The 19,414-nt window shown below is 36.2% G+C and overlaps 1 protein-coding gene across 4 annotated transcripts in view; it reads left to right on the top strand.

Moving 5' to 3' along the window:
• Map2k5 (mitogen-activated protein kinase kinase 5) overlaps positions 1 to 19,414 on the top strand; it is a 269,496-nt gene that overhangs the window by 95,977 nt on the left and 154,105 nt on the right. For all 4 annotated transcript variants that reach the window (XM_069995057.1, XM_069995056.1, XM_069995058.1 and 1 more), the window contains 2 exons: positions 8,951 to 9,019; positions 9,111 to 9,192. In XM_069995057.1, the coding sequence (XP_069851158.1) occupies positions 8,951 to 9,019; positions 9,111 to 9,192 (151 nt within the window). The remainder of the gene's footprint in view (positions 1 to 8,950; positions 9,020 to 9,110; positions 9,193 to 19,414) is intronic.

Here is a 19,414-nt window from a genome sequence, read left to right as displayed (position 1 = left end):
CAGAAGCACTGCCATAAATCACCCCCAAACCTGTCATTATTTGGCCTTATAATTTTTCTTCTTATATTCTGAATTATATTTAATATAGGCTAACATTAAAATTTCGGGCACAGTTACTTAGTTGGAATGGCAAGAGACCAACCGCTGGTTCTGGATGGGAATAAAGTTTTTTTTTTAAATTTGTTTGATGATGTTAGAGTTTGAACTCAGCATCTGGTGCTTGTTGCTAGGTAGGAATTCTACACTTTGGTCACATACCTGGTCCATTTTTGCTTTTAGTTATTTTTCAGATAAGGCCTCACTTTCCCGACCCCTACCCCTCCAGTACTACTCTTGGACCAGGATCCTCTTGTGTACACCCCAGCCTCTTGTGTAGCTGAGATTACTGTAAGGATGCTACACATACCTGGCTTGTTTGTTGGTTTTGCTAATGTTTTCCCTAGGCTAACATCGAACCTGAACATTTTGATCTCTGTGTCCTAAACAGCTGAGATTATAGTAGTGATCCTTAATGATGACATTTTACAAAGTAGCTGTTAGAGGCCTTTAGTAAATGAAAATAATTGGAGTTTACAAATATGTAGTTTAGGACTGGGAATGTGGCTTAGTGATAGAGTGCTTGCCTAGTGTGCATGAAGCCCTGGGTTCGATTCCTCAGCACCACATAAGCAGAAAAAGCCAGAAGTGGTGCTGTGGCTCAAACTGTAGAATATTAGCCTTGAGCAAAAGAAGCTTAGGGACAGTACCCTGAGTTCAAGTCCCAGGACTGGCAAAAAATAAAAAATTTAAAAATAAATAAAGCAAATGTACAGTTTGTTAGACTCAATTGTTAAACTTATCTTTAGAGCAAGGACTGTATTGTATTCATTTTGCATCCTTAGATTTTATAAAATCACGTACAAAGTACTCAAACTGAGCCAAAGAGATGAATGATAGATGATTAGCTATAACTACTGTATTGAAGGTTTTTATTTATCCCCAAGTTTGGTAACCAATGAAAAACCCATGTATGTTACATAGTAGTTATAATGACTGAAAACATACCATGTTTTCAAAATAGGAAGAGTGTTAATTAATTCTGGGAAGTTTGTTATTTTAGTTTCCAAATACTTAGAGATTTTCCAGGTATCTTTCTGTCATTCCATTGTGGTCAAATAACATTCTTTAATCATTGGGGTATTTTAAATTTGTTTTGTTGCTCAAAATATCTAGTTTTGTAAATGTTCCCTATGCACATGAAAAGAATGTATAACTATGAATATAGAGGATGTTACATAATCTTCAATTAGATAAAGTTATTCAAATTTGTATCTTTACTAATTTATTTCCCTACTTATATCAATTATTGGAAGAGGGGTGTTGAAATCCTAACAATAATTATAGCTTTGTTTATTTTTTCTTATCCTTTTTTTTTTTTTTTTTGGTCATGGGCTTGATCTCTGGGTGTGGGTACTGTCCCTCAGCATTTCAGCTCAAGGCAAGTGCTCTACCATTTGAGCCACAGTGTCACTTCCAGTTTTCTGGTAGTTAATCGGAGATAAGAGTCTCACAAACTTTCCTGCCTAGGCTGGCTTGGAACTGCGGTTCTCAGATCTCAGCCTCCTGAGTAGTTAGGATTACAGGTGTGAGGCACCGGCACCTGGCTTATTTTTTCTTATTCTTCTGTCATCTTTTATTTCATGTTTGTTGAAGATACGCTATTAGATGTACATATATTGTGTCTCTTTGACAAATTCATATCTTTATCATTAAGAAGTAACCTTCTTTATCCATAGCAAGATACTTAGCTCTGAAATTTACAATGTCTGATATTAATACCATCACTCCAGCTATATTTTGACTGGTATTAACCTTTTACTTTCAACCTAGTTTTTCAACCTATTTTTGAAATGAATTTCTTGTAGATAGCATATACTTATGGTCTTGGTTTATAATCTAATCTGATGATCTCTGCTTTTGTGTATCTGTGTACTTTGGCCTGATCACAGATACTGGGCAATATCCCTTAACTTATTCAGCTCAAGGCTGACACTGAACCTCCACTCTGGCTTTTTGGTTGTTAATTGGAGAGAAGAGTTGCAAAGACTTTCCAGCCCTGGCTGACTTCTAACTATGATCCCCAATTCTTAGCCTCTGGAGTGTCTAGAATTGTAGGTGTGAGCTAATGGAGACTAGCTGATCGTTGCTTTTTTTTATTGTGCTGTTAGGATTATTTACATTCCATATGATTATTGATATGGTTGGTTTTAAATTGATCACTTTGCTCCTTGCTCTTTTTTTTTTTCTCCTGCGAGACCTGGGGCTTGAACTCAGGGCATAGTCTCTGTCTCTAAGCCTCTCTGTGCTCAAGGCTAGTACTATATCACTTGAGCCAGCTTTTTCTGAGTAGTTTATTGGAGGTAAGAGTCTCAGGACTTTCCTACCTGGGCTGCTTTGAACCTCAGTCCTCAGATCCCAGCCTCCTGAGTATCTAGGATTACAGGCCTGGCTGTTCCTTGCTTCTTATTCTGGCTGGCTTCCTGTTGTCCTCTCCATGTTTTTGGTAGTTTTTCTAGAGTTTATAACATGCATTTTAAACTTACCAAAGTTCCTCTCTAAATAATAAATAATAATATACTTCTTTATCTGTAGCCTAAGAACTTCACAGTAGTATATTCTCATTTCCCTCTTTCTGGCCTTTTTGTTGTCATAGTTTTTACAGACTCTAAAGTAGTTATTTTTGTTTAGGGATTTATCTCTTAAGGACTCTTAAAAATAAGAAAAGATAGATACTCTATTTATGAATTTACCAGATCCACTGTTTTTCATTCCTGTGTTTGATTTCAATTTCCAACTGTTAGTAGTATTTCCTTCCTTCTAAGAAGACTCCTTGTGTGTGTGTGTGTGTGTGTGTGTGTGTGTGTGTGTGTGTGTGCGCGCGCGCGCGTGCATGTGTGTGTGCGCATGTGTGCGTGTGTATGTGTGTGCGCATGTGTGCGTGTGTGTGTGTGTGTGTGTGTGTGTGTGTGTGTGTGTGTGAATCCTAGGGCTTAAACTCAGTCTGGACACCATCCCTGAATTTTGTGCTCAAGGCTAGCACTTTACCATTTGAGCCATAGTTCCACTTCCATTTTTCCTGCATTAGTATCTGAAAACGGTCTCAGGTCAGCAAGATGGGCAACTACAGGGTTCATCTCAAAGATTACTTTCCTTTTCTGGCTAATGCCCAGTATCTGGAGGCCTCTTGGTTTATCTGCTTTGTGTTGGTTGTTTTGCTTGTTTTTGGTATCTCTCTCTTCTTGTCACTACTCTGATCCAGATGCTTGTTTTTGCTTCTTGTCAGATGTATTGACCAACTTTTGAACTCTTCTCTCAGTAAATAGAAGCGGTGGTTTATTTATGATTTCTATTATCCTGAGTACTTGACATGTATTTCCCCCCTTTAACACAATGACTTTTGTTACTGTTATTGATGCAGAACCTCTGACACAGAGAAGTTAAATAACCGGTGGCACTGAGAAGTTAAATAACTTCCCCAGGGTCCTACCTATTTAGCTCCCTAAAGCATACTTTCTATTCACATCTCTCCTTCTCTCAAAAGTCTTCAAAGACTCCACATTATTTTCCCAAATAAACTGAAAACTTCTAAGAGACAGAATTCAGGATCCTTCACAGGATGTGAGAAGTCTATTTTTACTACATTGTCAGATATGTCCAAATCCTGTGTTGCTTTGAACTTGAGCTAGTTGGTCCATCTGAATTTGGGTACATTCTCATTTCAGCAGTTTAATTCATATGTTCCTCTCTAATTAGCATGCCTAAACATAGAATGTTACATATTCTCTATTTGTCACCTTTCTGGAATTCTCTGTATGTGACTCTTAAAGGGTATTATTGTATACCATCTTGCATTTTACTGTCAATTTACATATTTTTTCTTTTATTTTTAAATCTCTTATCTTGCCCTACTTAGAGATTCCTTTAGAGCTTTACATATAAACTAAGTACCACAGGTAATGCTTGTTTGACATACCATTTATTGATTGACTGATTATTTAGTTCATTCATTTATCTTTTGACATAACATCTTGAAGCAGGTTTAGCAACATATGGAATATCCTAGTGTTCTTTGAATGGATCATTGCTCTCCCCATAGTTTTTTTTTTTTTTTTTTTTTTTTTTTTTAGCTTTTTCTATGTTGAAGGGTGAAATGGGGAGGTTCAGAGTTAGAAGCACATTTGTTCTTTTCTTGACCCCCTCCTGACTTTAGTGTGACTTCAAGCATGTCACTTGAACCTCTTAATGACCCCAACTGTGAAACAGGGCTGCCTCGCAGAGGGCTTGTGAAGAGCAGCAAATCACAGTCCTTTCTAACCAGACTGTCAGGGAGGTTTAATTTCCCAAGCACACTGGTCAGTTGGACTACACTTACAATGTCTTTGGGAATAATTAGATGATGGTCCTTGAAAAGCTTTTACTTTCTATTCCTATCCAGAATATTTTTAATTTTTACATATTTTAAAATATTTCCTTTTTTCTGGACAAAAAGTTATCTAGTGTTTCCTTTTTCAGACTTCAGCAGTGGCAGAGATCATTCAGGTTTTTTTTACAGGAACCTGAATTTTGTGAAAATAAAGACACTTTGACTTTTTATTTTATATCATGGACTTTAGAAAAGTTTTGGCTTCAGAGAGCATTTTGAAAATAATGCAAGTCACACGTTAAAGATAACCAATAGACAGTAGCCTGTGTAACTTCTGAAATGTGTTTCTAACTAGTTTTTTGTTTGCTGTAGGTAGGCAAGACAATTGCAAATAAGTAGAGCAGAAAACAAAATTACTGTTAGCCATCTTACACATAGAACCTTTTAGAACTATTAGTGTATTCTATAAAATGTTTCACATAGTAATGCTTGAAAGATTTAATAGATTTCCTGATATTGTTTGTCTTCTAATTGGGAAAAGAATCCCTGTAATAGAAAATTTCTTACGCAGTATACATAGCATGTGCTGATTATCATTCTTTGACTGCTTTGGGTTTCTGCTGCTTCTAAACTAGCATTTAAATGGACCATTTGATTAATCATTTGTATACTGACTGTAATCCTCCCAAATTTCCTTCCTGAGTTGTACATACTGTAAAAGACAATTATGTCGCCACAGATTAAATAAGTGAATTAAAACAGAATAGCGGCTTAATTTGACCTGTGATTTTGTTCTCCTTCCCTTTAGTGGCGCGTATGCCACTCCAGCAAATAAATGAAGTCATCCATGACAGCTTGTGATGAATTGCCGTATTTATACTGTATATTTTAATAGCCTCACACTAATTTAAATTGAGCACAGAGTAAATTATAATTCAGTCACTTGACTGCTTGTATTTAACTTGACAACTCATGCTTATTTGTCCTGGAGGTGGAGTAGAGAGCAGGGGAAACACACTCAGGTATTTTAGTTTCTCATTTAACCCTTTCTCCAGGAACTGCTTCATATTCAGATTCTTGTTAGGGGAATGGTTTGGGGAAGGAGGCAGGAGGATCCATACTTACCTTGTATTTCAAAAGGAAAATTATCATTTGCTGTTCTTTTCTCCATTGCCTTCAAAGAATGAAAATTGGTCTTGTTTATTTTTAGCAGTTTTAAAGCTCACTCCAGAGAATGCCCAGGAGAAGGGAAATTAACCTTTCACCCCCAATGCTAAGTCTCTCAGAAAACGGAGAGCACTAGACTGGAGTTACCTTAAAATGGATTTTGCTTTCCTTCTTAAGCTTCCAAGAATTAGTTTATTTCATTTTCCACCATTACCAAATATCTATTCTAGACTGTAGCACATACCAAGAATGACCCAAACTGTCTAGAGTACAATGGCTTAGCTCCACAAATAGGATTTTCTTCTCTCTATTGTAGGTCAGTGTGGCACTTGTGTTTGTTTTGGTGTTTATGGCTTTGATTTTAAATTTAGTGTAGCAATTGCTGTGTCTAGAAATAGTTTATTTAGAAGTTTGTTTAGTATAACAATTCTGTATCTACAAAGTTTGCTTAGAAGTTTATTGCAAGGAGAATTTTAATTAAATTCCATGTCACTTAGTGGGTGCTATACTAAGTTCTTGTTCTGGTGGCTGAGGGATAAAGTATACATGAGATTCATTTCCTGGCCTTGAGGGTCAGCTCCCACCCTGGACACTTGAGGCTGCTATTTTTAGGTGAGTGTTGAAAGCAGAATGTGATAACGAGAAGTATTAAGAGCCAGAGCTAGAGATGAATTCTGATGAGTTTTCGGAGGTGTTGAGGAAGGAATTCAAGCTGAGTCTTAATGGTCACACAACGACTGGAGTGGAGCAAAGAAGCACAGGGAATGGCAGGAGCAGAGACAGGAGGTGGAGGGATGCACAAGGCACATGTACAGAACAGGAAAATTACCTGGGTTCATGGAGGAGTGGGTTATGGTGGTAGTGGAAGGAGTTAGAATAATGAATTGAACTAGGTTGTAGCAGAACTTTAAATGTCATGCTAGAGTTTTAGCATTATATAGGTAAGTCATGGGAACTCAGTTAAGTGGTTTTGATCAAGGGAATGATATGGTCTCAATAGTTTTGGCCTCATTACAAGGTGTTAGCCAGCCATGTGAAGTCCTGTTATTTCTTTTTTTTTTTTGGTCCGTTCGTGGAGCCTGAACTCTGGGCCTGGGCGCTGTCCTTCAGCTCTTCAGCTCAAGGCTAGCACTCTACCACTTGAGCCACAGTGCCACTTCCGGCTTTTTTCTTTTTGCTTATGTGGTGCTGAGGCATCGAACCCAGGGCCTCAGGCATGCAAGGCAAGCGCTCTACCACTTAGCCACCTTCCCAGCCCAAGTCCTGTTATTTCTAGTTTGAAGGCCTAGACATATATTTTACTAGTCATATTAACACTGCATAAATGACATTTTGATCCTTAAATAAATGGTTCTTTACTGTGGGCTAGGAATCATCAGGTAAGCTAATACTAAGAAACAGCCAAGTACATTATTTTGGGACAAGTCCCGTGTATTGAGAATTTTTGTTTTGGTTTTGGTACTGGGGATTGAACTCAATGCCTCAAGCTTATTAGGCAAGCACTGTTAATACTGAACAATGACTCTAGTCCTTCATTTGTGTGTGCTTATATGTTTGTGTGTTTGTGTGTTGGTGCGTGCTTGTCCTGGGCTTGAAATAAGGGCCTACGCGCTGTCCTTGAACTTTTTGCTAGCACGCTACCTTGAGCAACAGCTCCACTTCACACTTTTCAGTGGTTAATCAGAGATAAGAATCTCATGGACTTTTCTGCCCAAGCTGGCTTCGAACCATGATCCTTAGATCTCAGCCTGCTGAGTAGCTTAGATTACAGGCATGAGCCATTGGTGCTCAATCTTTCATTGGGAATTTTTTAAAGTGCATTAGATCTGAATGTTAGGTCTGGATTGAGAACTATACTGCCCTAAGATCAGTATCCATTCAGCAGAATATTTAGGGTAAAAGATTACATGGATTTGACATAGTGTTATTTTATGGCATAGAATTAAAACATTAGATGAATTAATTTTGTTGCTAAGTTTTATACAGGAACAAAAATGTAAGTGAACATTGCTATCTAATGACTATCGACGGAGAGGCATATTTTAAGTATTTCTTGGTTGTTTTGTAGCACACTTAAAATCTAGTTAGAAATTACCAGTTTTTTCAATCTTTTTTTACCGTCTCCCTCAAATGATCATTTTCTTTCCAGAAACTATCAGTTTATATAATTCCTAGATTATGTTTTGGCTTCTATATGAATACATATAGTCTTTATACAAATGTCATTGAGTGTTGGGAAGTATATGACTGCTGTCATGATAACCTTGAGTGCTAAGTTTTTAACTAAAAATGCTAGAGTCAGAAACTGCCACAACATTCAAAAACTGTATTCCATTACTGCCTTTTTAAAATAAGAAATTTTCCTTGAGTTGGTTTCACTGAAGCTCTCAGTAAATATTGAACAATGACAGGATCTTTTTAATGGGTAAACATTGGAGCTGAGGATGGAGCTTAGCGTGCCTAAGGACCTCAGTTCAATTTCCCCATCCCTTAAAAACGGGTTTAAAATAGCTAGAGTTTATCCTAGGTTAACTTTATAACATGCTTTTATGTTTTTGTGATACAAATCCAGCTCAATGACTGATATTTTAAGGAGAAACAAAACTATCAAGAAGTACTGGAAAAGCACAGCAGATAGGAGGAAGCTCTGCCCTGCCATAAAGTGTGACTCTCTGTAAAGAAATCTTGCTGCCCTCATTTCTAAAAGAAGGGACTTAGAGCCCAAGGCCTGTGGCTCACACCTGTAATCCTAGCTACTTGGGAGGCTAAGATTTGAGAATCAAGGTTTGAATCCCACCCAGACAGAAAAAATTGAAAGACTCATCTCCAGTTAACCAGCAAAAAGCTGATGGTATAGATATGGCTCAAGTCAGTAATGTTTGTAAAGAAACATTACCATCTGGGATAAAATAAAATATGATGTGGCTTTTAAACTTTTTTTCACAAATAACTAAAAATCATATTGAAAATATTATTTGAACTTTCTTCTCTGCTTATCTGCTAATGTCTGAATCACAAGGCAGTTCTTTTTGGAATAGTTTGAGGACCATCTGTACCTTCTTTTCCTGAAAATAACCAGTGTGGCCTAAATAGAGTGCATAAAATAAAGAGTATTATAACTTGACTGACTTTTAAAGCCATTAATGCTGACCTTTGAGACCTGGCCTTTTCTGTGGTCACATCAATCAAGTCTGTGCCACCTCCCCCAATATAAAGGCTCAGACACAGGTGGAAACAATATATGTTACTGCAGATTATGGTAGTGGGGAGAGGGAGGGAATGAATAAAGGCACTACCTTGTTTTAATTCTTATATTTTATAATAATTATACCATATTTGAGTTGCAAGTGGATAAATATATTAATGCTTTTCTATATTTAGGTTATACTATTAGACATTACACTGGAACTTCAGAAACAAATTATGTCTGAATTGGAAATTCTTTACAAGGTAATTTTTCCCTGGTCACTTTCACTTGTAAAACTGTGGGGCATGTTGGCTTTCAGGTTTCTAACTACCTTTTGTCTTATTTTTGTTGCAGTGTGACTCATCATATATCATAGGATTTTATGGGGCATTTTTTGTAGAAAACAGGATTTCAATATGTACAGAATTCATGGATGGTAAGCGTTCACTTTTCAGTATTTTAAAAATTACTTCTGGAATAGAGAGTGCTATAAAACCTGATTTTGATATAGATGTCGATTAAAAATGATTAAAATACACTAAGAGTTGTATCCTTTATTCTTGGAAATCATCTCACTGTTAGAGATTCCTGGTGTTAAACATTTATAGCTGAGCTATAATTTCAAGAATGTAACTTCATTTACTTTTATTGAAAATTTAAATAGAAGAGATTAAATACTAGTCTATTTGGTGACTTGATATTTGATTCTTGCATGCAATCTGTCTTTACTTGCAAAACAGATGTTCTCTTCTTCTAATGTTTCAATAGCCAAAACAGATTTTCTTTTAAAGAAATCTATTAACCCAATGTCCTGTGTGTTTTAGAAAGAAATCAGTTCTTAATTGCAAGATAAGAAATTGTTTTTCAACACAGCTGTTTTGCCAAGATGTGTTTAGTTTTCTTTGGAGTTCTTTCTTCCTCCTATATTTTTTATTCATTCTGTTTTATTAGATCATTCTTGATTTGAATATTGTGGCAGTAATACAGATTTCTAGGAGTGCTATCAGTGCAAATGATGGTATTCTGATTATTTTTCACTCTTTTGCACTCAGGCAGTCTTTACATTTTATATGATCAACCCATTAAATGCCACTGTGAAATCTACCTTGTATAACTAATAAATGCTAATGTTAAAAAAGCCCTAGCCAGGTGCCGGTGGTTCACGCCTGTAATCCTAGCTACTCGTGAGGCTGAGATCTGAGGATCACGGTTCAAAGCCAGCTCACGCAGGAAAGTCTGTGAGACTCTTATCTCCAATAAACCAGCAGAAAACTGGAAGTTGCGCTGTGGCTCAAAGTGGTAGAGTGCTAGCCTTGAGCTGAAGAGCTGAGGGACAGTGCCCAAACCCAGAGTTCAAGCTCCATGACCAACGCACACACACAAAAAGCCCTAAAGAACAAAGAACAAATTGGGTGCCAGGGGTTCAGGCCTGTAATCTTGACTATTCAGGAGGCTGAGATTTGAGAAACACAGTCTGAAGTCATCATAGGTAGCCAAATATCAGAGAGTCTTTATCTCTGGTTAACCAATAAAAAGCCCGAAATGGAGGTATGGCTCAAGTGGTAGATTGCCATCCTTGACCAAAAAAACTAAGGGACAGTGCCCATGCCTGAATTGAAGCCCCAGAACTGGCACAGAAAAAAAAGAAAAAGATGCAATATTTAAAAATATATCTACTTAGCTCCTAGTAGGAATTCTTAGTATGATACTAAAACAATTTATTCATGCACTGTAGTGAGCCAACATTTATAACTGGTCTAATAGTAAATATATAATGCATTAGTTCTAGTAGATGTCAAGCCTGAGAAGGAGAGTAATGGAGACTTTATTTGCAATTAAACACCAAAAAAGGTGGAAGTGGAGTTGTGGCTCAAGAGGTAGAGTACTTACAGGGACAGCACCCAGATCCTGATTTCAAACTCCATTACCCCAATTCAAGCCACCCCCCCCCCATACACATTAAAAAAAGTCTCTTGGATTTGTTTGCTGGGGTGGCTTCCAACCTCAATCCTTAGAACCTGTGTCCAGGAGTAGAACAACAGGACCACATGGTAGTTGTATTTTTAGGTTCTTGATAAACTTTCATTCTGATTTACTTCATACCTGGAACTAATTTACATTCTACCAACAGTGTATACCCTGACACCTTGCTGACATTTCTTGATGATGGCTATTCTGTCTGGATAAGATGGAATCTTACTCAATGTAGCTTTGATTTGCATTTTCTCTGTGGCTAAAGATGTTGAACACTTCTTCATGTATATAGTGGCCATTTGTATGTCTTTTGAAAATGTTTTATTTGCCCATTTATTCATTAGGTTATTTGCTTACTTAGTGTTTAATATTCTAGGTCTTTGTATATTCTGGATATTGAGCCTTTATTCAATAAATAGTTGGCAAAGATTTGCTCCCATTCTGTAGGCTGCCTTATGACTCTTGATAATTGTTTCCTTGATATGGAGGTTTTTAATCTGAAGCATTTGTTAGTTTTGAGCTTGTTCTCTGAACTGTTGTGTTCTTAGTCAGAAAATCCCTGCCTATGCCTATATCTTGAAGTGTTTTTGCTTAGTAGTCTGATTTAACATTGATACCTGTGATCCATTTGGAATTGGTTTTTATTATATAGGCTGAGAGGGATTCAGTTTCTACACATGGAATTTTTCTAGCACCATTTGAAAGTGGCTATATTGTCTCAAACATAATTTTTGGCATTTTTATCAAGAGTTATAATGGCTGTACATGTATGCACTTATTTCTAGGCCTGTTATTCTATTCCATTTGCACTCCTCTCCCTCTCCCCTGCCCCTCCTTCCTTTTCCTTTCCCTCTCTTTTTCACTCTCCCTTTCCCTTTCCTCTTTTGGGGCTTGACCTCAGGGCCTGGGGCTCTTTTGCTAAAGGCTAGTACTCTACAAATTGGATCCAGAGCTCTACTCCCAGTTTTCTGGTGGTTAATTGGAGTTAAGAGTCTCACAAACTTTCCCTTCTGGACTGGCTTTGAACCTTAATCCTCAGATCTCAGCCTCTTGAGTAGCTAGGATTATAGATGTGAACTACTAGTGCCCGGCTGTGTATATATTTTTTGTGTGGCAAACACCATGCTATTTTTGATACTGTGGTTCTGTAATGTAATTTGAAGTTAGGAATTGTGATACTTCCCACCATTGCCTCTTCTCTCTCTCTCTCTTTTCATGGGCCTTACTCTTCTTGCTAGACATGTCTCTAGCACTTGAGTTGTGCCAGGACCTCTTTTGCTTTAATTATTTTCAAATAGGATCTCTTGTGCCTGGGCTATTCTAGTCAATAATTCTCATAGTTATATTTCCAGAATATCTAGGATGACAGGTATGAAACCATCCCATCCAATTTTTTATTGGTTGAGGTAAGGTCTCCAAAATTATTCTCCTGAAGTGACCTCAAATTTCAATCCCCTTGATCTCTGCCTTTAGATTAGCTAGAATTATAGGATTGAGCTACAGTGCCCAGCAAGCATTTTGCTCTTTTTACTCAGGATTACTTTGGCTGTTTTGAGTCTTTTGTTATATAAATTTCAGGATTTTTTTGGGGGGGGGGTTCTATGAAGATTTCTTTTGGTATTACCATTTTCTAGTGTCTTTTTCTATTTCTTTTCTCAGTGTTGTAATTTTTTATTGTAGAGGTCTTTGACCTCTTCATTTAAGTATTCTCTAGTGTTTTTTCCCCTTGAAGCTATAATTGCAAATGGAATTATTTTCCTGATTTCTTTCTCAGCTTGTTCATTGTTAATATAAAGAAAAGGTACCGATTTTTTTGTTTGTTGATTTTCATATTCTAATACTTTGTTGAAAATTTTATCATTTCTAAGAGCTTTCTGGTTGAGACTTTGGCTCTTTTAAGTACAGGATCATATCATTTACAAATAGGAATATTGTGACATCCTTTCACATTAACATACCTTTGTTTCTTTTGCCTTCCTGTTCTAGCTAAAAATTGAATGGACAGAGAGAATGATCAGTGACCCATTGATCACTCAAATGATCCTTTTCTCATTCGTAGTTATAGAGGAAATATTTTGTTTTTCATTTTTGACATTGTTGATTATAGGTTTGTTGTATATAACTTTCCTTATATAGACATATGGTCCTTCCGAGTTTCTTCAGGAGTTGCATCATGAAAGAATACTGAGTTTTATCAAAGATTTTTTTCTTTTCCTTTTTTTCTTTTTTTTTATTGTGAAAATACTGTACAGAGGGGTTACAGTTACATGGGCAAGATAATGAGTACATCTTTTATCAAGCATTGTAGCCTCCTCCTTTGTTTCCCCTTCCCATCCCTTCCCATCCTCCCTGCTTCCTCCCCCCACCAAAGTTGTAAAGTTCGTTTTAGACATAACGACTTGTACATTTCATTGTTGCAATGGCTCCACCTGTATCCCTATTTAAACTATTTGTTTTTCCCCTTCCCCTCCATAAATTATACTAACATCAAATACAGTGAAAGCAGGGGTTATAATGTGGGGGAGAGGCATACAAAGCAACAAAGAAATAATCTTATAAATGTGTTAGAAACAATCGCATGAAAAAAAACATTTGAATACATATCTTAGGGTTCATTTCCCTAACATCAACTTATCTGACCTTTTCTGCTTGACTCAGACATATACTAGATAAAGATTTTTTTGGGGGGGTCCGGTCGTGGGGCCTGAACTCTGGGCCTGGGCGCTGTCCCTCAGCTCTTCAGCTCAAGGCTAGCACTCTACCACTTGAGCCACAGCGCCACCTCCGGCTTTTTTTCTTCTTACTTATGTGGTGCTGGGGAATTGAACCCAGGGACTCAGGCATGCAAGGCAAGCACTCTACCACTGAGCCATCTTCACAGACCTATCAAAGATTTTTTTGCATTGATTACAATGATCCTGTGATTTTTATTGATGATTTTATGTACCATATTACATTTATTCATTTGCATAAGTTGAACCGTCCTTGCACCCTTGAAATAAAACTACCTTGATCATGTTATATGATCTTTTTATTGAATTTTATTTGCATGTATTTCATTGAAACTTTTTTTTATCTGTGTTCATAAGGAAACTGATCTATGGTTTTCATTGTGTTATACATTATTTGGTTTTAGATTGAGTTATAATATTCCTTCCCTTTTTGTTTTGTGGGTAATTTGTGGAGCTGTGGTATTCTTTGAAAGTTTGGTAGAATTTAGCCAAGAATCCATCCAGTCCTGAGTCCTCTTTGTTAAGAGACTGCTGCAAACTCAGTACTCATTATAGATCTGTGTAAGTAGTTTATAACCTCTTGGTCCAGTTTTAGTATGTCCTATGTGTCTAGAAATTTATCCATTTCTATTAGATTTGCAGCTTATTGGAATATAAGCTTTCAAAATATTCTGTTGATCCTCTGAATTTCAAGGGTAGTAGTTATAATATTCCTCTTTTCATCTCTAAATTTTAATTTATTTGAATTTTCTATCTCTTTGGGTTAGTTTGGTTAAGAGTTTTTCAGTCTTGGTTATCTTTTCAAAGAGAACAATTCTTTGTTTCATTGATTCTTTGTTTTGTTATTTTACTCTCCATTTCACTAACTTTTGCTCTTTTTTTCCATCTTCTGGTTTTGATTATGATTTATTCTTAGTTTTGTAAGAGTTAAAGGTGCATCATTAGGTTGATTTTAAAATGTAGACATTTTGCATTACCACATAGCTCTCGTAAGTTTATTTTTATTTTCATTTTCATATAAAAATTCTTAAATTTCCTCTTTTTTTGTGTATATGCACAAGTATTGGGGATTAAACTCAAGGCCTGGCCACTATCCCTTAGTTTTTTTGTTCAAGGCTGAAAGTACTATCATTTGAGCATTAGGTCTACTTCTGGCTTTCTGATGGTTAATTTCAGATAAGAGTCCCATAGACTTTTCTGGCTGGGTTGGCTTCAAACCACTATCTTCAGATCTCAGCCTCCTGCGAGGTAGGATTTTTTTTTCAGTACCTTATTGACCATTCAAAAATCTATTCAATCTCCATGTGTTTGTAGTTTTTTTTTTTTGCTTTGATATCTAATTTTGTTCTATTATCTGATATACAAGAAGTGATTACAGTTTTCTGGTATTTGTTAAGGCTTTCTTTATGGCCTAAAATATGATTATTTTGGAAAAAGTTCCATGAGCTGCTGAGAAGAATGTGTTTTATTCATATGGAATATTGTGTAGATGTCTGTTTAGTCCATTCGCCTGGTTTTAGTTTATACTCAAGTTTCTCTTGGTTATTTGATCTATTATTTGATGAAAGTGAGGTGTTGAAGTTACCCATTTATATATATATATATTTTGGGGGGGGGGGTGGGTCTGGTCGTGAGCCTGAATTCTGGGACTGGGTGCTATCCCTCAGCTCTTCAGCTCAAGGCTAGCTCTCTACCACTTGAGCCACAGTGCCACTTCCGGCTTTTTTTCCGGCTTTTTTTATGTGGTGCTGAGGAATCGAACCCAGGGCCTCACGCATGCAAGGCAAGTGCTCTGCCACTGAGCCACCTTCCCAGCCCCCCACTTATATTTTATCTGAACTTTTATACATTCCTTTATAGCGTTCTTTTGTGAAAATGAATATACCAATGTATGTGTATACACACACACATACATACATATACCTTTATTCATATGAAGTGACCTTTTTTCTTCTGGTTTAGGTTGAAGTCTACTTTGTTAGACTTCAGTATAGCTATTCTTACTTGCTTTCAGATTCCATTTGTACAGTATATTGTTTTCCATCATTCTACTTTCACTTTATATGTGTCTTTGCCTATAAGATGTATCTCTGTGGATCAAAAATATTTGGATCTTGTTTTTAAATATAATAATCTGGATCTTTTATGTTTATTTAACTTTTTGTGTGCTGGTCCTGTGGCCTGGATCCAGAGCCTGGACACTGTCCCTAAGCTTTGGTGCTCAAGGCTAGTGTTCTACCAGCTGATCCACAGCTCTACTTCCAGCTTTAGGTAGTTAATTGGAGGTAAGATTTTCACAAACTTTCCTTCCCGGAGCTTCCTATGAACCTCGATGTTCAGATCTCAGCCTTCTGAGTAGCTAGAATTCTAGCTACAGGTGTGAGTCGTTGGTTCCAATCTTTTAATTAGACAGTTAAGATCATTGATAATTTGAGTTATTGTACAAATATGTTTGCTGATTCCTGTTACCTCATTGGCTTTTTTCCTTCTGGTTTAATGAGTACTATTAGTTCTTTTTTGTTTTTTTCTTCTTAGGGGTTTGCTAATTTACTGAATTGAGTGTATTCAACTCTTTACTACACAATTTTAAATCTGTTCCTTTTCAGAAATGTATTCTTTCCTGATTCCCTTACTTATGACTGTTGTCTTCATCTGTATGTAGGTGTACATATGTTCAGTAGTTCTCACTTTAGTTGTGATGAATTGCTTACTTGTCTTTTTCTTGGAAGGTCCTTTTTTTGCTATTGATTTTAAAGGATAACATTGCTGAAAATAGTAATGTTGGCTGGTGATTACTAACTTTCAAAGCTTGAAATATATCATTTCACACTTTCCTGGCTTTTAGGGTTTTTGCTGAGGTCTGATGTAATTCTAATGGGTTTGTAAGTTCATGTTTTATTTTGTAGCTTCCAGTGTTCTTTCTGTGTTCAGTAGTTCTTAGAATGTTGATTATAAAGTGATGTGGACAGATTCTATTCTGATCATGTCTATTTAGGGTTCTATATGTTCTTGGATGTATTTGAATGTCCATATTTTACCAAAAATTTGGGAAATTTTCTGTGATAATTTCCTTGAAGACTTGTGAGAACCGATGATTTATATTTCAGTTAGGTTCTAGCATGTTGCTAGAGTGGCCTGGCTTATCTTATAGTTGTGACTTCTACTCCCTCCATCCCCTTTCTTTTTGGCTTTTAGCTGGCCTGTTGCTCTATTTGTGACTCAAATCTGTACTTCATTGCCCAAATACTTCACACTCATTGAGTGCTTGGGAAGTGTCTATTCTGCAGTTTTATCTCGGACTCTGTGGTACTCTATACATATCTGTTGGACTTGATTGGTTCGTAGTGTTTTTCAAGTATTTTATTTCTTTTTTAATCTACTACGTAGATGGTTTTTTGTTTTGGTAGTACTTGGATTTGAACTCAGGGCTGCACACTTGTTAAGCAATTGCTCTACTACTTAAATCACTACTTAAATCTAGCCCTCTTTGCTTTAGGTTATTTTTCTTATAGGGTGGCACATATATTTCTGGGCTGGCCATGGGCTGTTATCCTTCTATCTGTGTCTGTTACACAGCTAGGATTATAGGTATGTATCACCACACAGAGCTTATTTGTTGAGTTTGATTAACTTTTGCCCAGGTTAGACTTGAACTTCAGTCTTCCCAGTCTCTACTTTCCAAATAGCTAGGATTAAAAGCATGAGCCATCATTCCCAGTTGTGTAGTTTTTTTTTTTTAACTCATTTTTGAAAGTGGGATATTGAAGTTTTCAACTAATATTTTTTAGTTTTCTCTTCAGTTTTATCAGTTTGTGCTTTACAAAATTTGACTCTCTTGTTACTTACGTATTAACTCTATAATTGTTAAGTCTAAATGATAGAGTGGTTCTTTTATCTTAGAAAATGTCTCTCTTAGCCAGGCACCACTCATGTCTGTAATCCTAGCTATTCAAGAGGCTGCTATCTGAGAATTGAGGTTCAAAGCCAGTATATGCAGGAAAGTTTGTGAGACTCTCATTCCAGTTAACTAGGAAAAGACATGGTGGAGCTGTGGCCCAAGTGGTAGTGCCAGCCTGGAGTAAAAACAATGCAAGCAAGAGCTCCTGAGTTCAAGCCCCAGTACTGGCATGCGTGTGGCGCGCGTGCGCATACACACACACACACACACACACACACACACACACACACACACACACACACACACACACACACACACACACACACACACACACACACACACACACACACACACACACACACACACACACACACACACACACGAAAGGAAGAAAAAGAGGATGCTTTTCTTTGGCTCTAGTAACAATATTTGTCTAAAGATCTGCTTTGTCTGATGTTGATACTGTTGCTCCAGTTCCTTGTTGATCACTGTGTCTACTATATAGTGTATCCTTACATCTTTTACTTCCAGTTTGTTTAGTTTTATGAATCTTAGTCTGTTTTGCCAGTTTCTCATTTAATCAGAGTGTGCAAACCATTTAAATTTAATGTAATTACTGGCAAAGTAAGATTTATATTTGTCATTTTTCTGTAGGTCTTACATCCTCTATGTTCCTATATTCCTTTATATTCCTGTATTTCTATATTCCTCTTTCTTTCATATTAAATAGATATTTTCTAAACTATTATTTAAATTCCCATCTGGTTCTTTTACTATTTATTTTTTGAGTTGTATCTTTAGTGGGTACCTTATGGATCATAGTTAATATTTTAATTTCTAACAGTTTAGTTCAGATTAGTAACAACTTTAAAAATGCTCCTCAACTTAGGTTAAGACAATATTCCAGGAAACCTATTATAAATTGTAAATTGAAAATATCATAAAATACATTTAATAAACGTAACCTATTGACCATGGTAGCTTAGCCAACAGTACACTCTGGATTATTGTTTTGTTTGCCCTTGTGATCAAGGGGCTGATTGGGAGCAGCAGTTCACAGCTGCTGCCCAGCTTAGAAAGAGCTGATCTTGCCACCTATCTCTAGTCTGAGAGGAGATGAAGGCTCAGAGTAGTTGCCACAAAGTGTGACCCCTAAAGAGTGATCCTCTAAATATGTATCATTTTTGTACCATCATGAAATTTAAAAAATGTACATTGAACCATTATGTCAGAAACCATCTTTATTAAAAAACCACCATGCTCTTATATTGTTCTATTACTTCTCATTTTTTGTTCTTATTCTTATATAAATTACATGTAAATGGTGTATACAATATAGGTATATAATTAATGATTTATGCAGTTGTCTTTTAAATCAGGAGAAAACATTTTAACTCCCATTTATCTTTCTTATAATTTGTATGGGGTTACCTGTACTAATTCAGATTCTGTTTCTTCATATTGATTTGATTACTGTCTTATAAGTTAATCTGATATTTCTTCTGACTGAAGGAGTACAGTTTATATCTCTTCTATGATACATTAGCTAGTGAAAATTTCTTTCAGTTTTTATTTCTCCCTTATTCATTACAGTTTTGCTGGACATAGAATTGTTTAATATTTTTTTCAGCTATTCAAGTATATCAGTCTATTGCCTCTGATCTTTCTTATGTATGTATTGCCATGCTTGATAGTAATCCAATAGGTCTTTTATTCAGTTTTCTTTTTTTAAATCAGAGTAGGTTTTCAACTGGCTCATCTTCATATCCCTTTATTCTTTTTTCTGCCTTCTCAATATGCTGGTGATCCTCTGAAGTGAAATTTTATTTTTGTTACTATATTTTTCAACTAAAATTTTTCTATTTGATTACATATGATTTTTATCTTTTATTGATAGCTTTGTAGGAACATTAGCCTCTTACACTTTAGTTCTTTTTTATATTTTTTATACTTTAGTTCTTTATGCATGGTTTCCTTTAGTTACTATATATACAATATGTAATATATAATAATACAATATACATAATATTATATGCCATAATATTATATGGCTT

The sequence above is a fragment of the Dipodomys merriami genome, unplaced genomic scaffold, assembly GCF_024711535.1.
Source record: "Dipodomys merriami isolate MVZ:Mamm:240054 unplaced genomic scaffold, mDipMer1.0.p SCAF_48, whole genome shotgun sequence".
Taxonomy (NCBI): Eukaryota; Metazoa; Chordata; class Mammalia; order Rodentia; family Heteromyidae; genus Dipodomys; species Dipodomys merriami.
The sequence above is the reverse complement of the archived record's forward strand: the minus strand, read 5'-3'. Positions and strand labels throughout refer to the sequence as shown.